The sequence below is a fragment of the Nyctibius grandis genome, chromosome 19, assembly GCF_013368605.1.
Source record: "Nyctibius grandis isolate bNycGra1 chromosome 19, bNycGra1.pri, whole genome shotgun sequence".
Taxonomy (NCBI): domain Eukaryota; kingdom Metazoa; phylum Chordata; class Aves; order Nyctibiiformes; family Nyctibiidae; genus Nyctibius; species Nyctibius grandis.
This window is the reverse complement of record NC_090676.1, coordinates 4,609,549-4,636,449: the sequence shown is the minus strand read 5'-3', so window position 1 is coordinate 4,636,449 and position 26,901 is coordinate 4,609,549. Positions and strand designations below refer to the sequence as shown.

At 40.1% G+C, this 26,901-nt stretch overlaps 2 protein-coding genes across 3 annotated transcripts; one reads left to right on the top strand and one right to left on the bottom strand.

Annotated features, from left to right (window-relative positions):
- Positions 1-633: 633 nt before the first annotated feature.
- PPP1R3D (protein phosphatase 1 regulatory subunit 3D) lies at positions 634-6,159 on the bottom strand. The gene has a single exon (XM_068416247.1). The coding sequence runs from the start codon at positions 5,280-5,282 to the stop codon at positions 4,359-4,361; it is 924 nt and encodes a 307-aa protein (XP_068272348.1). The 5' UTR covers positions 5,283-6,159; the 3' UTR covers positions 634-4,358.
- Positions 6,160-7,674: 1,515 nt separating this feature from the next.
- Positions 7,675-14,851, top strand: FAM217B (family with sequence similarity 217 member B). Of its 2 annotated transcripts, none has more exons than XM_068416444.1 (4): positions 7,675-7,876; positions 9,070-9,181; positions 9,270-9,355; positions 9,749-14,851. In XM_068416444.1, the coding sequence occupies exons 1-4, from the start codon at positions 7,782-7,784 to the stop codon at positions 10,938-10,940; spliced, it is 1,485 nt and encodes a 494-aa protein (XP_068272545.1). In that variant the 5' UTR covers positions 7,675-7,781; the 3' UTR covers positions 10,941-14,851. The 2 variants fall into 2 exon arrangements, with proteins under 2 accessions (XP_068272545.1, XP_068272546.1); XM_068416445.1 differs by having other exon boundaries at positions 7,769-7,871.
- The last annotated feature ends 12,050 nt before the right edge of the window (positions 14,852-26,901 follow it).

Here is a 26,901-nt window from a genome sequence, read left to right as displayed (position 1 = left end):
TCCATTTTGTTTTAGAAGAAACCTGGCAACAGATTATTCAAATTTTGACCTGTATGAAGTAAATGCTTGACACTCATGGAGATGCATTTCATATAGAGGATAAATCAGTTGCTGTAGAGATGGACACTCTCTTAACATACCCTATTTTCAAGAAACCTGTGAGTGAAAACAACATGGTTTGAGAGGAAAGACTGCAGTAATAAAAACAAACAACAAATTGAAGAAAGAATAACACAGCTGTGAGGCTCTGAAATTAATGAGTTAAGTACAGTCTAGCACAGCTTTGGAAAGTGCTATTAGAAGAAAAACCCCTTCTCTTCTTTTCTGTGAAACAGTGTTAGAATCAACTGGCACTGTGCCTTTTTCCAGCATTAGATCCTAACCCTTCAGGTGCTGCATTGCACAGAACTCTGAGGTGAAATGACAGCAAATTCCATGTAGGAAGTGGCAGCCTGGTCATTTTTTGCAGCTATACAGACTAATCACTGTGTTTTTATCAAGTGCTGTTCATTTTTTAGCAACTTGAAGCCGCCTTACTTTCTTGAGTATGTTGCTCTGTAAGAGACAACTCAGCAGTAAGTTGCCTCATGAGCTTCTTAACTGTTAACAGGAGTATCACTGACAAAAACAACATAAAATTGTGAAAAGCTTTTATTAAAATCTTCTGTATTACAATAGCCATAGTTTCATTATTGTTTTTAAAATTAATTAAGCACTTTACAATTGTACAGCTCTCCACTAAACCAAAATGACCTTTCATCTGGCATATGTGCTTTATTGATATACTGTGTTGATATACTGGTATATATATTGATATACTTTATTCCGGACATTTAATCAGGAAAGACATCCCCTTTTTATGTACATGGATTCCATATGTGTCATTAAAAAACATGCTTGAAAGAACCTTGAAACTGTGACCTACTAGACATTAATTTATTGTATGACTATAATAAATACAGGTTTTTAAAAGTGCATTATATGGCAATAACCCTTGTGAAGAAATCACTTTTACAAAATCCTCGTTATAAGGGAAGTGCTCAATTTGAACACAGTGCAAGCTGTCAAGATGTCCTGAGAATTTATAAAGGTGGTTGTAAGTTTACCTTCACGACAGGTGCATATGACCACTACTTAATGGCTTAATCCCTTTTTTGTCAACTAGAATCCTTTTGATGTGCACTACTGAATGTGACAGGAAAACGTAAGTGCAAATTTCATCTTTCATGTGACAGGTGCCAGTAGTCGTGTGTGAATGTTTAACAGCTTAATCCAGTGATACTCAGTTCCGTTATAAGATAGGCCTGCTCAGCTCACAGTCAGCAACACCAGACAACTGGTTTAGTAACAGCTTCTGTCAATTCTTCTCCAGCAGCGCAAGACAAGCAAATACTTTAGTATTCAAGATTTTGCACATGCAAATACCCTGAGAGGTTGCGGAAGGAGGACAATACAAGCCAAACTCATATTGCTGACACATTCATTTCTCATCTCTCTCCGACACTGGTATACGTGACATTAACCTTTAAACTGACAGCCTTCGCTTTACATGATCTGTCCCTGCCTGCAGTAACGCTCAGATTTGACATTTGCTAGCACATGAGTCTCTCCCAGAAGATGGCAACAGTATCTTTCTGCCAGTCAGCCAAGTATTGCATTGGGCTCCAGCAGCATCCACTGTAAACTGGTGTCAAATACCAGTCTCATAAGAGAGGGATTTTTAATGGTGTGCTAAGAGGCAATTCAGTGGTTTTGCCAATGGAAGAAATATGGAAATTTGGGAGGGAGGGAGAAGGGGGGGAACAATACTTTAAAACAGTGCTTTTTATTCAGCACAAGTGCTTCTGTGCATGTGCGTGCTCGTTTTCCTCTTACTTTGCTGACAAGTACATAAAACGTCACTTCTATGGACTTTAACAATATTGATAAACTTTAGTGGAATTCCTTAAGTGAGCAAGTTTCACCGAAGTAAGGGTATGCCATTTCAATTCATGCCAAGAAAGATTCTTCTGCAGTCACTGAAGGTGCGTTTCAGCTCATCTAACCTGACATCTACAGACTCTGGCATATTTGGCACAATCTGCACTAATGCTGAGAATTTCAGTATGGCAGAGCTAGTCCCGCAGTGTTCCCTCTGCACTCAGCAGAGGTGACACAGTTTGTCACACCACAGGTGGCCTGCTAACCACAGCATCTCCATTGACTATGAAGAGCACAGGTTGACTAGTTCAGATATGTTATGTCCTATATTGTCATGTCTTTTAGTCATATGAAGCCCACCATGGGAGGCAAAAAAATCTTACAATTAATAGCGCCCCTTCTTACAGAGCTCTCATTTTTTGTGCCATATGAGGAAGACTAGACTTCCAGTTCCCTGTGTTGATTTTTCTAGGAGACAAGAGTTGTTGCCAGATTGGTAATGGTCACTCCTCTAACCCAGATACAGAAAATAACGCAGGTGGATTGGAAGCAGGCAGTGGTCTCTGCTCTCTGTAGCTGGCAATTACACCTCAGTCTCACCTACTCCTTCAAAACAATTTCAGCTTCAATGTTCAACCTCACAGTGCTGCAACACACAGTTAAAGCAGACAACACAGTCAATTCTCAATGGTTTCAAATAGGATTGAGTTTTCTCAGGACTCTGCAAGAGGTGCTCAGCAGCTCATAGAATAATCATTCATGACTTCGGTTCCTTTGAAAGCCAAAGACTAATGGGACCAGGCAGCTTCTTCACTTGAAATCCTAGCTTTGCTAAATGGGTACAACAGCTACGTGGTAACATTACGTTGCCAGACAAATGATTTTTTTTGGGGTTTCTGCACTTCCAGAATTACTCAGTAGACTTTTTTTGACTAATATATACTTGGCTGTGGGTTGCTTACAACAGTGATTTTAAAAACAGCTTGTGATTTTGATGAGTAAGCAGCAATCCAAAATAAGATGCCTGAATAAGTGGCCTGATTTTCATAGTATAGTCCTAAAAAGCAGCTCTTCTAATACATCCAGCCAGGCAGTTTTGAAAATTTATGCTACACATATAAAGCTAAACTTTCCATGCAGTTATGAATATGTATGAAAAAATCATGGATAATCTTTCCCTAACTAGATTTAAGCCTGCTGCCAATCTTAAACCACACTAAATCCACAGAATTAAAGTAGTAAAGCAAGAAGCATGGGAAAACAGCATGTTTACTGTGCTCTCCCTGCTGCAAAAGGGACTCTGTGGATGGGTCCATGTAAGTATCAATTTACCAGTAAAATCATCATTTTGCTTTGAAGCTCCTGCTTTGTGTTGCAAAGGATGCAGTCTCAGAGTTCAACTGGTTTATAATGAGAAGTAGTTGATTAAAGAATTCAAAGGTACTACTGCAGTAGCACTGGGACGCTGGGGAACACGCAGCCAGGATTCAGAATTCTAGTGTATTACTCCAAGGCTCTGTAACGAGCTGCCTGTATTGTCTTTTTATCTATCTGTTTCTTGATTTATAAATTTACCTGTTTCAGGTAGCAGCGTAAGATCATTAGCATTCATATAGTGCTTTGAGATCTTCAACTTTAATTGCAACACAAGTGCAAAATTGCTCTAGTTTCCCTTAGTAAAAACAGGTGCAAAAGGAAAGGACAATTCCTGTACCACCACCTTGAGAAAAAGCCTATTTGTGCATCACCTGAAAACGATGAGAACTTCCCAAGATCTGCCTCACACAAACCATTCCTGCTGCCTACAGGAAACACTGGAGATAAGGCACTTTTTTTTTTTTATAAGGGATATGGGGCTGATGGGACATCTTAATGTATGTTTTGCTCATCATAACATTTAATTTCCAACCCAAATATTAATGGAAATACTTAACATGGTTACGATCTTAATAAGAGATATATATATATATAAAAATACAAGTGCTTCCCTACAGTGTCTGCCATCCAAATTATGCATAAATGGAATAGTGCCCAGACTTGGTGAGATAATATAAACCAAATTAGAAACGAAACCAGTAAAGCCACACTGCCCATTTAGAAAACAGACAGTACAAAATGGTGAAACAGATCAGTTAGAAATATTCTATGTAACCTAGAAAATTACTAGCAACATGAAGTGTCTTGTTTTGCTCTCTGGTAGTCCGACAACATCCTCTGGAACCATTGTGCTCCAACTCATACAATACAAGAAACCACTCGGGCTTTCAACAGATGTAACTCAACACACATTTTGGCCCTTTTATATTTCTGAGAGGTTTAGAACAGTTTGTACGGGTCATTGGCTACTTCCCTGCCCTGGAACACTTCACCAGATTTGGCAGGTTTCAAAAAGGAGACTGTTGCCATAGGAGCAGAGAGGCATGCCAAGGCTTCATCGTTCAGATGAAGTGGATCCAGCTCTCCTCACATTCTCTAGGCATCTTAAGGGGGTGAGTCCGGCAGGTAAGACTGTAGTTTTTGCCTCTGTTGTTATCCCAATACTCCTGGCCGTTGACTTGGTACCTTGCTGCAAACTGGACTACCGAGCACAGCTGAAGGAGGAAAGGAGGCACAGGGAGAAAGAAAGTGAAAACATCAACCTGATCCTGCCCGTTTTTCTCAGGGATGCTGCTGTGCCAATGAGCACGCACTTCATGAAGACTTTTCCACTGATTGAAGGTGTATCGCACAGATACCCGCTTCTCAAAAGCAATATTGCGAACCTGGATGGTGCCACTGAGCCCCAAATCTGAGCTGGTCACTCGTTCAAGACACACCTGCTGCTCCTGAAGTCGGGAGGAGAAATCCATACAGTCTACAGGCTGCTGGAAGTCAGGGACCAAGCACTGCATGGTAAACTCCAAGTCTGAGCTGCTGTACCAGAGGTCTGAGTTTATGGAGAGCCTGGAAAGGACATGCAAGGGGATCGATGGATCCTCCCCAGGCTGGAAGACTTTCACTTCGGTGAGCTCCAAGCCCAAAGCATCAGCAAATCTCACCCGGTTCATACGACTCTGGCAACCAGGAACTTGACATTGCACTGCTGCTCGCTTCCTTCTTTCAGGTGACGTAGGCAAAGATCTCGCTCGGCGGCGTATGATAGGCTGTAACGCTGGATCACAGCTGGAGGAAGCGCTACTCTGAAGCTTATTTGGCTGGGGGCCCCCCTTGGCTGGGGTACTGCTCCAAAAAGTCACGCTACCTGTATGGACTGCTGGGGGCTGCTGCTGCTGCCCTCGTTCTGGTGCTTCTTCAGCCCGTAACATGTTCTGATAGAGATCAGAGAAGTAGCTGGGATTCCTCCGAGGACCACGTACCTCCATTCTTAACTGATGACAAAAAAATCAGCGTTAACACTGCAGATAATAATGAGCACTGCCTCTCTGAAGCATGTAACTTGAGAATGGCAAGTTTTTGAGATTATTGCACTGGATGCAGCAAGAATCAACTGGAACAATTAAGCCTGATGAACAAAGGACAGAAACCTGGAAGCTCTTGCAGTAGCTGGAAGCCAGAGGCTAGTGCATTGTATGGGGAGATGAAGGCAGTCTCACTGGCTGGTGGACCCGCTGCTCAGGCTGGAAAGGGATTCAAGGCTATCACCGTTGATGCTGGAGGACCTGAAGCTCTCGTGCAGGCTGGAGACTGACTGGAGGCTGTCGTGCTGGACACCGAAGGACTCCAGGCTGTCGGAGAGGTCACCGGACGCCTGGGCGTCCCTATGGTTCGCCCCGAAGCACCCTCGGCCGTTACACACGGTGAGGGGGGCCTGCAGGCTGTCCTCGCAGACGCCGACCGACCCCGGGCTCCCGCAGCAATAGCAGCAGGGACACTCCAGGCTGTCACACTGGATGCTGGGCGACTCGCGAGGGCTGCCGAGGCTGGGGAAGGCTTGGAGGCTGTCGGGCGGGAGGGAGCCGGAGCCGAGGCCGGGGCTGCTGCAGAGGCTGGAGGGAGCGCGGGGGCTGTCGCGGCGGAGGCTGTCGGGCGGAGCGGTGGAGGCGGGCTCGGTGCTGTGGCTGGAGGGAGAGGGACCCGCGTTTGGGGACTCTACAGCCCACATCGGCTGCACAGTCCTCCCTCCGCCCCGCGGCAAGGCAAGGCGATACCCAGCCTGGCCCCCCGCCGGCCGCAGCTCCGGCCCGGGATGGCCACCCCCGGCCCAGGCTGCCGCCGCGTACGCTCCCTCACCGACGGCGCATGCGCGGAGCATGTCCCTCCCGCTCCTTCCCCGCGCCACTCGAACCGGGCAGCCCGTGCGCGCCGCCGCCGCGCGCCTGCGCACTGCGCACCTGACGTCGCTGCCCTCGCCCTGCCCTGAGTTACCGGTGGCGGCTGAGGCAAAGGCAGGTACCGGGCAGGACACCGGCGGGGCTGGGGGGCGGCAGTGGCCGGGGGCTGGAGGGGGAGGAAAAGCAGACAATGCGTGGGGGCGGTCCGTTAATTAACGGAGCGCGGTGGCAGTTAGCAGCGGGAATCGCTGGTGCATCCCGGGAGGGAGCGGAGCGGGGCCCGGCTGGGCGGCCGCTGCGGACACAGCCCGTCACCGCGGGCTCGGAGCCGCGACAGCAGCCTCCAGCCGCTGTCGCATTGCATTGGCTCTTCCGAGCTGCTGAGCTGCCCCGGCGGTGTGCGCCCAAGTGCCGTTCTGGAGCCCGAGGGTCCCGGTCAGCGGGGACCTGATGGGGGCTGGGGACAAGCGTCCTCCCCTGCTCTCCCTCCTCGGCCGGGGAGATGGAGAAGAGACAGACGTTTGAGAAGTAGGACTGGATCAAATGTGAATGGATACAGCTGAGAATGTGAATATCAATATATAAATAGCAGTGCAATAAAACTAAAGGTATTTTGGTGCTAGTCATCTGTCACCTTTTGCATATCATATCTGCACACCCTGGTATGGGAAGGCAGTTTCTGGAAAATATAAGAATGCTACAAATTCTGCTCTGAGTATTTTTAGTAGGAGTTTATGAGTACTGAGAGATTTCTTCTGGAAGAAGAAAAAAATTAAGTATTTGATACAAAATTTTCATATATGAATATAGGAACAATGCATTTTCTGTTACAAAAAGGACAGCGTGCACAGAACGCGGGTGGCTGATCATCTGTTCTTGTTAAATTAAGAGCAGAAACACCCACCACCATTTGACTGTGATACTTGGCTCCAGTCAATACATGTAATGCTGCGCAGGAGGAACAAAACGACGATGAGCACATTACACGGGGAATGGCAGCTCTTCTAACACTGCTGTACCCTCAGATGTTTTTCTGTATTTTACCAACAGTCTTTCAGGGATGGGTTTGTAAACCACACGGCAAGAGTGCGGTGGTTTGCGGGGTGGCTGGCCCAGCCTCCCCAGTACCCATGCGGTACCAGGGCTGCCAGATGGCTGTGTCTGGCTCCCCTGGCTGGCCTTGGCCCGCTGTGCTCTGCAGCTTCAGCGGCCAACCTGTGCCCCAGGGACAGGGAGCTCGGCTGCCCTCGCTGCTCAGCCCTCCTCTCGGCACCCAGGGTGCTGACAGCTCGGCACGGATGGGCAATAATAAGGCGAATGAGGCTGGTTCCCATTCAGTGAGCACTGGGGGAGGGGACAGTGTTTTCCAGTACCATTTGGTAGCTGATTATGTTTATCTTACTGCTTTAAAAATAAATCACGTTGGGAGGAATGCATGGTGTTTGTTTACTGCATGGTGTTTGTTTACTGCATCTCTAGGACGTGGTGATGTTTGTGTTTGGTACACTGTGTCTTGCGAACCCAAAAGACTGGAGTCGTTTGAAGATTATGTAAAAATAAAGGTGCAGATACCCTTTAAGAAGTGTAATAATGGGACCAGGCATTCAAGAATATCCCTTATTGCTGCACAGAGAGACACAGAAAAAGGAAAGCCAAATCAATGAAGCCCACAAAGGAATGGTAAAGTAAGGAAATTTTCTCTCTTTCTGGTTACAGAGATCTCTAAATACTGTAGATGATTAGTTAATAAGTGCATGGCTGTAGTGTTCAGATTCTCATCCTCTCCTCTGATCCACTGCAACAGAAACGATTGTGCAGTATGATCATGCAGGTCACAGAGGGACAGAGGTGACTGCATCAATGCTGGAGGCATAAGATATTTTGAATCTTTTATAAGCTCTTGAATTGGTGAAATCTGTTTTTTAAAACAAAATCTGACTATATGACATAAAAACTGTGAACTAGATGTACAGCCTGACAAATCAACTGAACTGCAGTCAAGCTAGATTAGACCAGGAGGGGACAATTTGCTTATTCCTGTTCTAAAATAACATTTTAAAGCTTTCCTTTTTAAAATTAGTAGTATTTCTTGTTTGTAGAACAAACACTGTTTTCTATAATGTATTCTTAAAGAATACACTGATTTAATACATTTCTGTGTAAGCATACAGAGTTATCTGATTTAATTGAGGAAATATGTATTTTAGTTTTAAGCTGTCCAGATCAGTAATGCCATTCCTTTTGCTTGCATATGAGTTTTTCTCCTACAGATATTTCCACAACCCCAGTATAACATGAAATGTTGAATTTTGTTTGTGCCTTTGTTGTGAAATAGTATGTATTAATATCAGAATAGACTGTATGCTCCCTGCTCACTTCCACTCCTTAACTTCACAGATATTTCCACAACCCCAGTATAACATGAAATGGTGATTCATAGGAATAATCTTTTAAATTTTGTTGAGAGTATGCAAATGAGAAAGGCAAGCAAGATTTGGCTTGCAGTGGCCTTCATATTGTACTTTATAATGAATTTTGTTAAATGGCAGTAGTACCATGTACTGGGTACTATAGGAATTAGGAGTTAAATATGTAGTCTCTAACATATACTATTTATTATCCTCAAAGTAACTTTGGGATCCTCTGATAGAGGATTCTGTATAAAGGCCAAGTTCTATTATTATACCATCTGATTGAATTACTCACTTTTGCATTAGTAAACTTAAGAATTAGTAACTTTATGAATAGTTGCAGTCAACTCTCTTTTTTAAACTGAATTGCACTCTAAACTTTTATTGTATTCAATATATACGATTCCTCATTCTGATGATTGTATACGTTGCTATTTATATGTTATATTCTATTTAATCCTTGCTAGTTACAGTAATGGAAAAAGCCATCTGAGCACCAAAGGACTAAATAAACCAATTTCTCACGTGAAATCTTCTCCTGGAAGATTAGGCAAAAATGTATCAAGTGCCATTGAAAAGGTAAATAATTCCTTTTTTGTTTACAGAAAAAGGGTACTTAGCTTATGTCAGCTTCTTAATAACATCACGTACTTTCATATCTTTTCAGACTTCCCATGACACTCAAGATGGTAACCAACCAAGTATTTTTAAGAAGGGAAGAAACCAGCTGGATGACAATGCTCAGTCAAAAAGGTAATTTTATGTTAAGATCAACTGTTTAATTTGTAGACATTTCAAACTGGTATTTAAAATGCCTGTGATGAAATCATGGCTTCTCTGTTTTGCCTTTGACTTAACTGGTCCCAGAAGTCAGCATTTATGAGGACAACGAATTTAAGTTATCGATATGGAAACTTAGTAAGTTCTCAGGCAAAATCAGAATAGAATAAAACAAAAAATATCAGTAGTAGGCTGTGTTATCTCTGCCAGAAAATATTAATTTTACCCCATTACTAGGTTTCCATGCCAATTATAGCTTCATTCATGTAGATCCATGTCCTTGAAGGGAGGTAGCAAGACCTTTGTAAACTGTTGTTCCAAAGACATTAAGTATTCTAACAGAATATGATCTTTCTTTTTATTTAGGATGACGAGTGTTTGCACATCACTGCACAGAGTACAAGGACCAAAGAGGAGTCTCCCAGAAAGAAGGCAAAATGAATCTTTTCTGCACAGGATCCCTCCTAGCATAAAGGGCAGCACACAAGGTAGCTTCTGTAGGGTTAAAGATGTCCCAATGCAACATTTTTATTGCAGTAAAAAAGAACAGTTGGAAAAGAATCATGAAGAACATGTTGCTGAAGCTGGTCCATGCTCTTCTACATGGCAAGAAGCATCTGTAGATGAAATGTTTCTTGACTTTGAATCAGTACAAATTATTAAAGAAGATGCTGAAGATGATAGTGCCAGTGATCTATCTGATTCAGAAAGGATTCCCATTCCCCCATCTCCCTGCACACCACCAGAACTCATTCTCAGAGCTGAAGAAATTGATCCACTTTGTTTGGAGCATGTCCCTGATATGGGCTTCAAAGAATCAGAATATTACTACCCGGACTTCCTCCCACCCCCTTTCAACTCATGGGACTTGAAGCAACTGGCCATCTTTGTTAATGTAGAAGGTAAAACTGAATTTCGACCAAAGCCAACAGGATTTCTTGAGAAATACATTGATCGCCTTTTGCAGCTGGAATGGCTGCAAATGCAGACTGTACAGAATGAGAAAGGAAAGGCAGCCAAAGCCAGGCCACAGACTGCTCCTGGCTCCATCCGTACTCTAAAAAGCCCTGGCAAAGGCAAAGCAGTGCTCAGCCCGTTGCTTAACAAGCAAGTGGTTCCCCAAGAAAGTGTTACAAAGCTGCCCAGAAGCTATTCAGGTCACAAGGGTGATTCATACTGTGAAGAAAGTCACCAGTTACATTCTCATCCAGGTCACTTGAAACTTTCTGAGAGAATGGGATGTGCACTGTCTTCTCAGAGACAATCTGGTGAAGTAAGGAGTGAACTGAAAAAAAAAACAACTGCAAAGCAACAGCTTCTCAATATGCAGCCCTCTGAGAACAGTTCTAAAATTCAAAGTGTTGGTAATATCAGACCTCCTAAGCAAACCCCAGTATTTAATGGCTCAGCTGCTCCCATCAAAGGCTTAAAATCATATGCGTGTACAAATCCAAAGAAAAATGGCACTGCCAACAATTATGTTCCTTCTAAAAAACCAACAGGGGACAGGAAAATAAAAACAAATGGCACGAAGCAAACATCACGCAAATTTAAATGAAGAAAAAATCATTAGTAAATGTTGATGCTTCTTGACTGCTAGAAAGCATTTGGCCAGTGCAGAAGGGTCATGTTTTCTTCACAGGAAGATCCTGAGAAAACCCATTCTTGATGCATGGTTCTAAGTCAGCACTGTTCATTTCAATACATTTGATCTTAAGCCAGCAAGGCCAGAAGGAAATCTTTTCCCTGAGGCAAGTGTCTTCCATTGGTCTTTCCTCAAAAATATTTGCAACTGCTCAATGAAGGTAACAATAGCGGTGTATGAAAGTTTGGAGAAATATATAATTAGAACATGTCGTCCTCTTTGCACCAGTTGAAGTCCATTGAAGTCTGTGGTGGTTCTTATGCTTACCTTGGTGTATTTGAGAGAACAGGATCCGTACTCTTTTTCTTGAACAGATGTGCTATTTTGTGAGACAGGTTTGATAATGGTGTTTTCTGATGGAAAAGGGCTCAACTGTTTTTATAAAACAATGGAGCATGCTTATCTATGCAAAGTTAAACTAATTCTTCACAGAAGATGATGAGTTGGATTTTTCTGGTGAATCAGGTTTTTTTTGATAAGAAGAATGGAGATAGTGTTTTGAAACATTTTGATGCAGAAAGGATTCTTTTTAAGACAAATTATTAGGAAGCAGACAGCTTCAATAGCGACAGATTAAGAAAACAGAATGCATATTTTTATACCCAGAAATCTTCACTGTGTTTACAGACAGCTTTCCTGGAAGTTCATTTTGTAAGCCTTAATGCTTTTTGTCATTTAGAGGAAATAACCAAATTTCAAATTGCACATGGATATTTATGACTAATGCAAAATGCAGTTATTACTAGAGACTCTGTGGCCTAACTCCCAGAACCGGTAGCCTCTCAAAACATAAAAATAGACTCTTAGGGCATGAATTTAAAGGCTATTGTAAGTTCAAGGAAAGATATATTTTGATACAAAAGATATCTATTTTCAGTCACCCGAAATGACTACTATTTATCCCATGGTCCAGTCTACTTCAGTGAGCTTGGCTTCTTGTTTCAAGGTTTAGTGAAGTGACATGGGGAAATACCCTACAGAAAGAAGTTGTACAACCAGGAATGGGTCCTTTCCTCAGACCCTCTGTTTTCTCTCGTGTTTGTGAGATACAAGAGAATATGAAGGATATTTCAGTGAGTGTTGAAGTGTCAGTTCAGCTCTTACAATTTCAAATCAGTAAGAGCAGCTGGTAACAGGATCTTGTTAAAGATGATATTCTAGAGGATGTTTTGTACTTTCATTTTAAAATGAAATACTGAGCAGCACTAACTTCATCCTCAGCCGCCAGTCACAGTGAACCGTTTAGGAGAAGTGAGCTGAGGTCTGATGGACCAGATTTTACAAATGGATCCTTCACATTGTGATAGAAAATGAAAAAGTAGCAAATACTAAGGAGTACATTATGTATATAGTTAAATTGCACTTCTCTTGTTGATCTCATCTTGGTTTTAAGATGCTTAGCTGTTTCTGTTCTTTCATTGTGCCTACCAGATCTTCAGCTTTGTAAAATTTCAAAGCATGGATTTATAGGTAGTTTAAAATGTGAGAATATTAATCAGTGTAGTAATAAGATAGAGTATTTTACAGCACATAAAAACATTGCTCAGGAATAGTCTAAGAAATATTTTTAGTGTTTTTTCCTAGTCTACTGGAGACCAAATGTGAAATTTTAAATTGATGAAGGAAACAAATGTAATATACAGTATTATATTTCCATATTCAGTATTTGTGAGGTTACAGTCAAAATGAATTGTAGTTGCATGTAAATTCAGCTCTATGCAATTAAAGTGAAACTTAATCTGACATGCTCAAAGATCAAATAAATTGGCTGTGTCAGAGGTGTGGTGAAACTTATGAGGACGGCATTCAACACCAGCGACTGCAGAGGACCAGCACATTCTATTGTTGCTATTTCATCCTTTTGTTTTGTTCCAGACTCATTATGTATTTCAGCTTTTTTTTAGATGAAAGGTTCTTGCATCCAGTGCTAGAATTTCAAGCTCTGGCCAAATTCTACAAGCCTTCATTAGTCAATTTTTCCTGATTCACGTTACCAGTAGGGAAAGTTAGTAGGACCGCTCTTGCCAATAAGCACTACTTTAGTGCATGATTCTAGTACACTGTTTCAGTGCACAATTTATTGCACTGTTTCAGTGCACTATTATAAGCACCAAAAGCAAGGTGAGCAGGATCAAGCCAATAATCAGAATAGCAGTTTTTTAAAAAAAATTCTGTTAGATGCAGTAATTAATTTAGCATATTATTATAGCACTGAATATTACTGTATGCTAAATTTTCCTCTGAAATGTTACTCTGTATTGATGCTTTCCTAGGTTACAAGGAGGGCATGTAGATACAGGCACACTTTGCATTATCACTTCTTAAAGAATAAATAGTGTTTCAGTCAGCTTTGACCAGAGCAAAGGTGATTGGCACTGAGAAAAGTTTTTTCTCACAGACCTAGAAAAGTTTTGTTTTAATGTAGTGCTTGTGATCTGATAGACATGAATGTGATGTTGGAGATTAAAAAGTTAAGCAAGTAGAGATGGTGATGCCACTTGAAATAAGTCTGAATACTGCTTCATTGTTAAGCTCTGGCTGTGATCTAGCCATGTATGTTTGTCTTGTACAATAATCACACAAGTCTAATTTTTGTTCATTGATTTGATACTTCTTACAGTCGTCTTTGTTCACATACAGAAACAGAAATTCTGTGTTTGCCTCAGCAAACAGTTCTTAGTGTGAGCAGACCTGCAAGGGTTGGATTTTATCCTGCAGCACTCTTGCTTCCATTTGAACTTGACTATGTTCTGGGCCTATACAGAAAGAGCTCCTTTTATGAAGAGGACTATGGTTTATGTTTCCTTCATTTTGTATTGATGGAATTGATGGATATTGTCTTTAGAAGCACTTTTGAATATAGCAGCAAAGTTTATTCCATCAAATACATTCAGTTTGGAATTAAAATACTTCCACAGCACAGTGTTTGTGTGACTATTTATATTTTCTTTACTATGTTGTAGCAATATGATCATATGTGTGTCTAAGCCTAGCATTGATGATGCTTCTTGAACACCAAGTTTACTGTGATATTTAAACAGAGTGATTTTTTATTTCTCTGTAATTTGAAGGTTTAATGTTGTGCAGTACTACCTACAAAACAAATACACTCAGGTTGCATTTTAAATAAATAGCCAGATTCTACTTCAGTTATACTAGTATAAACTTTGAACAACTCTGTTGTTTTCAGTGAAATTACCCTGTTACAAAGATGTGAAGAAACAGAATTTTACTCCAATATGTATAAACTGTTTTCCTTAGTAACGCAATACTGTATTTTTAATGCACAACATGAAGAGTTTTAAAACAATATTTTTTTCCTCTTTACATGTTTCTTTTTTTTCTGCATTACTTGCATCTCTGCAGTGAAAGACTGTGGTCAGTTAAAGTTTTACATCCCCTGTACACTCCCACACCTCGTGGTATCGTTCAGTTATATACAGCAGTTCTGCAGTTTCTGCACAATGCCTCCAGAGCCTCATTCTGTGAGCAGTACAGGTATCAAGCTTCTGCAGTTACTCAGAATTTATGAATCAGTATGAAATTGCCTATAATGTACTATTTTTTGCCGTATTTTAAAGGTATTGAGCCTTTGTTGCTCCCATTGGTATTAGTGGGTTTTGTTCTGACAAATAATTAAACAGACCACTTTATCTGGAAAGACTGGAACTTGATTAACTGTGAATTTGCAGCCCAGCTTGTGATGTTGGTAATCATGTGTTCTTATTTATTTTAACTTTTTGTGGATATTTTTGCTAGTAATTTCCTTGGAAAGTGATCTTGTAATTCAAAGTTACTGTATATTTACTATATTAAAAGTGAAATACGGCCTGTTACTTACTTGTATTTTTTTCTTCATCCACACGATGGCACCTCTGAATTTTTCTTTTAGATAATTTCTTCACTGCAGCTTGTAGCTCAGCATATCTCAGCTATATTGCTGCTGATGGCCAAGCTAGGTAGTTGAAGCTGTATGATTATTTCTGTTCCACATGGCAGTCACTTGTGTAATGGCTGTGTTAAGGCATCATAATGGGTGAAAATATAAGGAAAAACTTACTTCATCATATTTATGCTTATTTTTTTTTAAGTGCACTAATCAATGAGTTTCACATTCTCTGTTATAATCTCCAGGACACTTAGAACATGATCCAAACAACAGCAAAGTCTGGTGTCCATCGTCTGGTAAATCAGCTATGTTTGGGACACCTAGAGTCACACATCAGTCTCTGAGAACCTGAAATACTCCCCATATGTAACTTTTTCCAGTAGTAGGTTTATGTCCTGCTGATAACAGACAACTTCTAAAGCAGCACTAGACACAGAGAGACAGAGGTGAATATTTTAAAAACTGGAGATACTTGGTTTGAGAAAAGCCATAGAAATAATCCCATGAACTGTTCAATGCAGTGTTTGCATCTTTCTGGGACTGGCATCACCTGACCGGAGACATTGGTGACCAAGCTCTCATGCCAATTCATTTGGAATGAGAGGGATGATATTTGTAGAGTTTTCAGGGTTAGATACAATTTAATATAATGCTGTCAAAACTGGATCAATTTGTTTCTGTGACACCAAATTCCTCCTAAACAACATATCGGTGGTTTCTAGTTAAACACACTTCTCACAATCACCTTTTTTTTTTCCACAAGGTTACTGCTGCCAACAGTTTTTCTCATGAAATTGAAAATTTCAGTTTAAGACAAGCCATCCAAAAGAAGAGTACTAGAAAACTAGAAACATCTGCTTGAGACACCAGTAACTTTTTAGTGGAATTTGGCAGAAGGGAAGCCCGGGCTGATGAGGTATACCTCCACTACTAAATTACTACAATGAAAAAGGTTTATTTAGAGGCTTTCATGGGACACGATGATTACTAAGTAGTGAAAATGAGGCATAAATCAGGGCATTTCTCACCTACATCACACATTTGCATCAATCACACTTTTAAAGATACTATTGCAGGAAGCTAGTCAGTGAACGTCTCTTAACCACGTGAGGCTGAGGTAGGTCTACATCAGGAGACAGACAAAGAGGTACGTGTCTGGAGGCAGCACGTTTACTTGTGCCACACAACACACAATATTATGATGAAGTCCCAGTCAGGCCTTGGGCCTCAAAACTGCTGTTACCCTGTCTCTGCTGAGGGTGACAGTGAACCATCAGACTCCCAGTCCCTGAGGGAGCTTTCAAATGTTCACGTGAATGTTGATGCGAGGTTCCTGCCTGCCACATACCCCTTCTCCACCAGTGCTTCACAGCACGCCTAGGCTGAGGGACAGGACCTTTAGTCAAAGCAACTTGCCATACTTCTTCCTTCTGCTTGTGCCTTGTGCCACTCCCAAGCCAGGCAGACAGCTCGTGCGTCACCTACAGAACCGCACGAAAATAGCCATTGCTCTGGGGACAAGGCCAGGGCTGGTGTCAGAGGAGTGCTGTCTGTGCACACACAAGTAGGTATTATTGGTGGCCTCGGCTTATGCTTTGCTCATAGATAATGGCAGAGGGAATCTGTGAAGCTTCTGGTTTGTTCAGGGTCTGCTTTAAACTAAGTACCTTCATGGCTTGCTGTTTTGTAAATGCTGGTGATGGGCTATGGTGTTTCAATTACCTGTTCACAGCGAGAGGTCTAATCATGATGCCTGTGAATCCCCATTACTTCTGGCCCCCGCTGTGCCTGAGTCAGTGGGAGCCCCAGCAGCACAAATGTTTATCTCCGCACAATCTTCATCTCTGTCTTTGTTTTGTCTCATTTATAAAAATCTTACTTAAAAGTAAATGACGCACAATCAGTAAAGGGGAAATTAATCACACTGGAACCAAACTTCTGACACTGAGTTTTAAAGGAAACAAGAGAGGCTGATCATAGGATGGTCCTACAGAGAGTGGATGTCAGCACATCAGCAATAAAATCTTTTTGTCTCAGACAGAAAGCCCTGTCTGCTATTTCCTCTACTCTGCTGAGCAATGGCAGATCCCCTGGGATCTTCAGGCTGCCACAGAAGGAGTATAAGTTTTAATCAAATCTTTCTGTGCCAGTTTGGGGTCATTTTCTCCCTTCTGAAGGATCCATTTGACCTGATTCAGGTATTACAAGAAGTCATTTAAAGGACAAATAAATGACACGAGATTTTATAAGTGAAGGGTAAACCATGTGCTGGGTGGGCTATAATTGGTTCCTTCTATTAATGCCTTAGGTGTTATATTTCACAGTCCTAATAATTAAACTCTTAGAGTGTTGGATTAATGTTTAAAAAAAAATGATAGGCCAAGCTGGGGACTTTTCTCAAGGTTTTCTGAGAGCAAACAGGGAACAGACATTGTAGCACTTGTGGCAGTGGCAAAGTTTCTCAACTCAGTTCAAAAGCCACTATCACCTTCAAAGAAACTGAAAATGGGCTTTTTCTTTGGTAACAGTGCTGATGCTGAAGACTGAGAATAATGAGAGAATTATGCCATTCCAATGCGGGTTTCCATTTTAGCCTGCAATTGCACTTGGATGGGAAAGCTGGTGAGGGAAGACACACGCAAAGCACAGGCAAGCAGATGCTGCACCATCACTTCCCTGGGCCATTTCTGCTCTTCACACTCCCATCATTTCACACTTTTCAAAAGTGATGAGACGTCTTCAAAATGAAAACCTCTACTCTCCTGTGCTAACCCTGCTAGTGAAGGATGGCATATTGACCTGGATCTGACCAGGATACTTTTTTGATGTCTACAATAACTTAATTCACAATGTCTACTGTAATTACTTAATTCTATCCTGAATGCACATTTCTTAGGGACTGGTACATTTCTCAAGAAACAGAAGGCACTAGAAAAACTGGAATATTTAGTATTTCAGATGTCCACTTCGCTTCGCTTAACACCTGTGGTAGGAGTCTGCTATTTCCAGTTACCCTATGAGGTGTGAACTGAAACTCAAAGTCACAAAACGTGATTTACACTGGAGGTTAAATCTCTACATTTCTTCTGCTCTGCCTGTGCCACCTCTCTCCTGCTGAAGATGCTGCGGTAAATCCCAGTTTGGAAGATAACCTATATGGAACCTATATACTATGGAAAACGAAGCCAACTGAGGCTACAGAAGTCAGTGGAGGTCCTTCAGCCTTTATCCCTGTCCCCTAGGGAGATGTAATTACCCAATGTGAGATTTGGCAAGAGTGATTAAATGAATAAATAGGATATCAAAGCTAAAATTTCCAGAAGCTCATACAACATCATCTGCCCTTTGCAGGTTCATCTACCACTTGCATCAGAATGGTAATGGAGTGTCACACAGCACAGTTATCCCCCGTCACATATTATGCAACATGACTAACATCTATTCCTTCTTTCTGATTATCCTCAAGAGAAGAAAGTCCAGTCTTTTGAGAAAATGGGGCTCTCATTAGTAAAATATCAGTATAAAAAAGTAATTTTTCGTAAAACATAACTTCACTAAATATATCAATATTGTTTGGACTACACTTACAAAGACTTTTTTTGTACAGTCTGATTATTCATAATACCTGAATATGATATGTTATTAATAATTCAGTAGTTTTTGCTTTGTTCTAAATTCTATAAAATAAGAAAGAAAATTACTTCAGAGATTCATAGCAAATTATTTCAAGGCACTGATAATTATTAATGCTTCTTGCTAAAGGCTTTTCCTGTGTAAATACAGTTCTGTAATTATCCAGAAGATGGCATAAGTAGGCCAGTTATCAACCTTCCAGTACCAAGAAGTAAAATTAAGGAAGGCTTACTAATACCCTATTTCAACCCAAATCTACTTATAAAAATGTATATTTTGATATGGTCAGTGGAGAGGAGTTTTCTTTCTTAAGACATAGCACTTTCTTCATCAGCATCATCCAAGGAAAGTACCACTTAATAGCTATACAGCAGTACTGAGAAAAAGGAATGTGAGGAGGCTAATATGAAAATCTTAAGCAGATATGATTTTTTTTGCATTAGGCTATGTCCATTATATAGAAATCTTTCTATTTGTCCACTGTTTCTTTCGATGAAGAGACAGCAATAATGACTGATAAGGAAGATATCTCTATTTTTGTATCTGTATTGTACTCTTGTCTAGCTCATTTCATTCTGTTTGCTTTTCCAAAGGGTTTTATTCAAATAATTTCTAAAAGTATAGGGAATATGGGAGAATCCATTTACACCAGCAAATGAACACTTCTGAGCACAGAAAGGGGATTTATTCTTGCAACTGGCCTTCGATACGTAACTTTCCACATGAGCAATTTACTTATTCTAATATATATTTTCATTATTCAAACCTGTAAATCCCATAAACAGAAAAGGAATTAGGGGAAGTGAGTTTCCTTCTCTTCATTTAGAGTTTTTAAATGCCTAAATCATGGCTCAGGGAGACAGCTGATAGTGTCAAACTGTAGTTCTTCACAATGTAAGTGTACTTGGGGTTAGTATGAAATTTGCTAACTTGAAATCTGCTGTCTGTCACACTGAGGTTATTGTCCAGAAGTGAAACCATGGAGAAACGCAATTAAACAAGCAACACTTCTTGGACCTTGGGTCAAATCCTGATTACACAGCTGCCAAAAGTGATCTTGACAGACTGCATTCACATCTTTTTTTCTAGGTATTTGTGAAGTGTCACAGAATGTCATAGTTGAAGCCTCCCCTTATGAAGGGCCAAGAGCAGAGGTAGTAGAGTTGTTTCAAATCACCTCTGAGATGCAATAGTTCAGTTATGTAGAGAGATTTGTAAACATCTGGCAAGGCAAGCATCATATTTCTACACTCTGAATTAATTCCAAGGAAGTGATAAAGGCAAAAGGTCTAGGATTAGAAGATATGAACATATTAATATAAAAGAGAAAAAAAATGTTAAACTTACCTATTTCTTTCAGAACTGCAGACCATCACTTCGCCATTCTTCCTGATCTCCATCAAACATCAATGAATCTTAGTCTACATATTGTATGGGCAGGTGTCATCTTTTATTCCTTGATAGAGCCTGAAACAAGAGATTTTAGTCCCTAATTAGGGCTCCGAGATGCTTCCAGAATAAAAGTACTAACAGTCAGACACAGAACTACTATTTGTGCTTTTGATTTTTTTTCCAACATATTTTGCAGGGTATCTCTGAAAGGGTATTTTTTATCCCGCAATATTTGCCTCCTGCCCAGAATAGCTTCTACATAATCAGAGATAGAAATTTCACATTTAAAAACCCCCATGGTTTTGTTTTCGAACATTTAGTTTAAGAAACATCAGCTATGGCCAGCACTATCACAAAAACACAAGAACTCAGTCCAGTTCAGCTTGCCACGTTGCCAAGAATGCTGCTTAGATTAATAGAAACACCATCAACCTATTTAATTGAATTGCATTTAGAAGAGATATGGAAAAGAATAGAAAGTGATTATGGAAGCTGTACCAACAAAACATGGTTCTTCCAAAGAACATGTTACATTTTTTTCTATGAAAAGAAGAATAACAAATGTTATTACAAGGCAGTAGCACTGACAGTTGTTCCTAGCAAAAAGTGAACACAAAGAAATGGCTTTTAGTGTAGAAACTGGAGTGTATTCTGGATCCTGAAAAGCTACCGACACAGGCTGTAACTGATGGAAAGCCAACAGAACCCGTCATCTCTGTGTTATATTACTGACAGTATAAAAGGTATTTTCATTTAGAAATTCATTTGAAAGCAGTAGTGACAAGTGAATTCCTATTTCCATGTATGGTGGAAAGAATTTCTCACTTCAGTGTCTGATCCTTCTTTCTGTTATGCTGGGGCAAATCAGGAGGGATTCTAGTAAAGCCAGTGTGATCAAATGAAGCAGATGGAGAGGATGGGGCCCCATACATTTCTCGGTCACAGCATCCCTAACTGTGACCAGGACATTCTACTTACAGATGCCAGCATTACCCAGGAGGAACCGTATGTCTTGCTGAAGAGAGGACATTTTGGAAAGTATGTATTCAAAAGGAGATAAACTTACGGAATTTGGAAAAACAAGCTAAACTTTCCCAATGATGTCAGAAGTTGAGAAAGCTTAGACTGTAGAATCTGGGCAACTTCTTATTCAGACATTCCTAGAAATCACAGTATAAAATGGTATCTCTTCAAATCCAAACTGGAATGAACAAGAATAAAGAATTCTGGAGTGGCTCAACACTAAAGCTAAAAAGGTTTAGTATCGCCTGGTGGCAGAGCACTGTACTGGGAAAGAGAAATATGAAGTTTCCCTTACCAGATGCTATGCTGATGTGCTGAGGGTATTTTTAATGTGCTGAATAAATATTCATCTAGATATGCACTTTTTAAGCTAAAGATCCAATCTTATTTATAGTCTGTACTTTCATGTAGAGAAGCTAGTTATATCAGAAATGAGGAGAAAAACTGACACCCTGCTATGAAGTTGCTGGATATTTGCTAACAAGACCATGATGAGGGTGAAACAATCATGTGCTTGACTTGAATGGAGAGTGTGGGAGTTCAACACCTCTGAAATACTGAGATTTATTTCAGTATCTTGTTGAACTTCAATAGTTAACTTTAGTCACTCAAATAGTTCATGTAAGATACTTGGCAAACATCACAGAGTGAGACATTGACAGAAACAGGCTAAAAACCCAAACACACACATCTACTGATTTAAAATCCCAAGATCTTTCAATGTAGGTGGTTTTAACATGTCAGAGAAACATCATTATTGGGAGTTTCGTCTAACTCTCAAAATGCATACTACTTTCTTTGCACTTTTGGATTACTGGTGGGGGAAGGTGTGTTTGAACAGGAGTTTTCTCTGTTTTACTAGATGAAGGCAATCCCTACAATCAACAAGTGGCAATTCACAACAAAAGGAACAGCATAGTTTCCAGGTTTCCTTTCGGCTGTCATTTGGTTCATGGAAAATTTTTAGAACCATATTCCGGGAATTAATCATCTAGTCCCTTACTTAGATTGGAACACTTAGAAAGTCCTCAGAAAATGTACTTCCACACTTTGATTTCAGTTTATTAGGGAGGCTTACGTAAAGCCAATAGCTTCCTCCATGACTACTCAGAGACTGCTCTCAGAGTCTATGCTACAGTATACATTCCATCATTATGTGCCTCTAAAAATGAAAAATAGGTCAAATTGCAAGGTGAATGAGCTAATACATAAACCATTACCATATTCAAGTGCTATACAACTGAATATCTTCTATTTAATTATGAGGCAGTAGAGTTAGCACAGTGTGGTGACATTAATCATTACAATACTGAAATTTTGTTACCATGGTGTGTTTTTTAAGAGGAAACTCTTTTAAGATGTAAATTAACTTTGTCTTAGAATTTCCCTCCTCGCGCCCTCAGTCAAGCAGTAATCACTGTTTATAGGCATTGTGTCAAAAGGATATGTTGAGCTGCAGAGCAACTCAGAGACCTCATTAAGTATTCCCATAATAGCTACCACCATCCTTATTTTGGCCCTATTGCAAAGGCATTCAATTTCCTCTGTCTCTTTGCGCTTCTTAGCAGACATTCATAGCAGCATCAAGGAATGTTATGCAATGACAGCTATAAAGTTTAATATCCCTTATCTAACATGAAGAATTGTAAAACAGGCATTTGTTCCTGCCTTTGGCCAGCCCAACTATCAGGACGGCAGAATATGTCTCTAAGCCCTGTTTGCTCCTTCTCCAGACCTCACACCAAGTGTAGCTCAGCTGCAGAGTCCCTTTTGTGCACATGAAGATATTTATTAGAATTTGCTCCTACAAAGCTACCTATAAAGACCACAAGACAAGCTGGATCTTTACCTAACACTCCAGATCCATCTCCATCATGCCTAACTCTTGGTTTTATGTCCTAACATGTAATTTAGACTCTTAGAGCCAGACAGCAGCAGTGAGATGATGGACTGGGGTGTTTTCTGTAATCAGTCCAATTCCTGGGGAAAGGAAGCTGGGAATAAAGTCTGTGAGGCCTTGGATCAGACCCAGGTTAGAGGTGTTGAGGAAGCATTTCTGAGCAGGGCTGAAGGTCTGCTGAATAGATGTGGTCACGGAGCAGACAAGAGGAAAGAGTCTTCTGGATGGGGAAGCTGGAGCAGGTGATAACATCTTCTAGTGAGGAACTTGTGATTGTAAATCTACAGTAAAGTCAGCACTCCCACATACACAAAGCTGAATTATCCATTGAGGTAAATTGCATCAATTATCCTGATTTTGACCACAAAATAGTCCCTGGAAGGCAGGCTAGATTATTGTTATGGCTACAAAACAAAGACTCTGTTATTGTAAAGGGTAACCATTTTGTGCTTTCTGAGCCGAAAGACTGCTGTCAGTAGGTTACAGTTAGAATTCATAATAGAGCCTGAGGGAGTCAGACACTCAAATGCCACTGAACTTCATAAACAGCTGAGTGCTTACATCCTTTAGGCTCCTCTTGTAAATCCTTCCCTTAAATTACAAATCTGGCCTATAAACACAAAAATCTATTAGATGGAAAGAAAGGTTTGCAATAAAGTATGGATCCATCCTAAATCCTTTGTTCATGAGATGCTGATCAATATGTATTAAATATACATAGCTCTATTGAGTTAGCTTATCACTTGTAAAATCTTTTGACCTTGAACTGTTTTTACTTCTTAATTTCACTTTTTTCTTTTTTTATTGCCAACTACCTGAACCAAAGCTTTCTGAATTAAGAAAATAATATTAATTCTATGGTCATTGGCTCAGACTCTAAGCAAGGTACATAAAACTATATCTTTTTGCTTACAGGCAAATCCTTCTTGCAGAACAGTTGCAAAGTTTTCTGTGTAGCCATTTCAAGTACATTTTCAGCTTCTAATCTGCTGCTGGAGTGAAATTCAAAGGACAATGGACTGACTAGAATTCCTTTCTTGAATTTGTTTTTATTTTAGTCAAACTTCTGCTTTTTGATTGGAGTCACTTGGTCCTGTTCCATCATCAGAGAAGTCATGCCTATCTCCTTTTGGCACAGAGATGCCGTTTTGTTATGAAAAATGAACTGCAGGCAAAACGCTGCATTTGCACAACCTCTTTGGTAACAGTTTGTCGAGAAAACCTCTCAGTATTATTTCCTGAGACAACAGTGCTGTTTCTAAGGATGCAAAATGATAGCTCTGTCTGGCATATTACAGAATCTTAAATACGTTATTAAATCCAGCTTCTCCTAACAGTATGCTTCTGGTACTTGTCTTCACACAGTCACTTAAGGGCTTGTTGAACCCCAACAAAGCACATTTTCTGAAAATCACCCATGACGTTTCTCTTGGTAAGGAATTTTTGACAGGTGCCTTATAATATCTTTTTCCTGCTTTGGTTCACTGAGATGATTATCAGAAATATAACCATATTTTATTTTTCTAAATATTAACACTGTCCACTGCTTCAGTACTTTTACTTTCTGATCTTAATCAAGGTCTGACCTTATCTATGGAGCATATCTATGGAGCCTTTGGCAAAAAAAAAAACGATGCCTCAGTACTGGGAGGTGTTATGGTCACAGCTTTTAGATTCCCTGAAGCTCTTCACCTCTATTTATTAAAACACTTGCATGACCATGTAGGACAGCTGATGGAAGAACCATAACTTACCAAATTTCCATACACTTGCATAGAAATTTCAGTCTATTTTCTATCTGTCCTCGGAGATGATTTACATATTGTAGGTCAGAACTAAGACATTGGCTTTGATGAAGAAGCACTTTTTTGTATGACTGCAGATATTCCCTTTGTTCAGGTGTACTCCTGGTAAGTTATGAATTCTTGGCAGCTCTGAGGCAGCGAGCGTGCAGTAGGTGGCACTCACTGTCTTGAGGAGATAGTATCTCTGCCTCTTTAATTAGAAAAAAGAAGGCAGCCTATCTTATCACTTGCAAAATTAACAGCCCAGAATAGGTAATCACTAACTGTGGATCAATTTAATTAGCGTCCTGTCAACGTGTGCAGTCACCCTTTTGATCTATACCCATATGCATATATCTGACATATCTATTTTATGGTTTACAAACTGGGCATTAAGAAAAGAGGAATCAGATTATCTGACTGTGCTGGGATTAGAGGTCATCATTCATGTTAAATTTACTAAACATATATGCTATCGATGATGTATTATTGCTCAAACACTGAAGTCATTCTCTGTTATATGTCTCCCCTGTCAGAGATACTTGCAATAAATTTAGACAACACCAGAATATAAAAGGATAAAAGCCCTTTGTTCAATATAAAGTGGGTGCTGTTAAGCAATCATTACTTAACAACGTGCTGTTGGAAACCTGTACAGACAACATTTAGCAGTGTATAAGTCACTTCCCAGTTTGAACCACTTTTGATTTAAGATACAAATACCTCTTATCTTAGTAATCTTTGCCTGTCAGCTCAGAATTGTTGGAAAAATGTATCAGAGACCAGTAACAAACTCCAGTTGCTCACACTTAGCTTGACTTTCCAGGAATCTAAAGGAAAAACTAAACTGTATTTTGTTTGATAGGTTAACCAATAAGCCTGGTATGAAAGTGGGTGCACGCAGTTGTGTTGTATAAAGTCATGGTAGAAACTGATTTTTTAAGTGTTACATACAGGTTTGGTCAGAATGAGAGCTGATACCGATATAGAAAAGCTAGTAACAGTAAAAATAAAGATTAAATCAGTAGGCATAGTCTGTTTTAAGAGCATGAAGATATTTTTTTTTCCCCCAGAATGCCTTAATGAAAAAGTGAATTTTCAAAAGGATTCAATTGCTTCACATATCAAAATTATTAAGAGCTGAATTCTACCATCTTTAACTCTGTTTAAGAATGCTACTAGAGCAGCTGGACAGGCAGCATACTTGTCAGCAATGAGAGTGTTTTTCACGCACTGTAAGTATAACATGTTTAACTAATAGTGCAACAAGCATTCTTTAAATCCATACTAAAACCAGTAAAAAAATTACTTGCCATATTATTTGTTCACAGAAACAATTTTAACTTCCATCTTATATTGAGGAATAAGCTAGTGGTGCAAAGAAATGAGCACTCAAACTCTTAAGTAATTTCCCCACTGGCTAGTAGCCTTGTGCTTCTGGCTACTCATACGCAACCTATGACACCTGAAGAAGGGACCTGGATTCTCTAAGCTCTCCCCTCTCATGAAGAAAAGCTCCTGTGGTATTAGAAGACCTATTCTTCTCATTATTTATGACCTGGTTTTTCAAATGGAAAGGTGGACCAAAGGTACAGTATGGAGAATGGGATGAGATGAAGGACTTGACTATCATACAGCACATCTTTTCCACAGGCATTTGTGACCATCTTTTTGTGACTAAAAAAACCCACATGGTTGCATTGTTGGGTGGGGAAAGAACACCTAAGTTCTGATGTTTTATACAAATCTGATTATACTGTCTGACATTATTGATGTTGACAGCAATTATAAAGTGAATTTGTAGAGATTAAGTGTATAGGGGTATTGTCTGTAAGTTTTAATAATCCTCTTAGATTCTGAAGAAAAGGAACGTGATTGTTGTGGATGTATTAATGGAATCTGCTTGTCAAAATAATGAAATTGAAAAAGCTTTTATTTGGTATGTATATCATAGAAATGTTAGCATTATATATGTCCCTTGTGCCAAATGTATTACCACAGCAATAAGTGGAGAAGCATCAACAGGAATACAGTATATAATGGTGCTTAAAACTCCCACATATACTGACATCAATATAAAACTAACGATGTCAATGAGCCACATTACACCAAATAAGCTGTAACACTTAGCATTTAATGTTTAAATTTTTCTTGATTTTAAGTATTATTCTAATGGGAAATTATTAAGAGATCTGGAATGCCAATTCAAAGTCTTTGATGTTGTCTCCATTTAGCCCACAGCCAGGGCTAAAC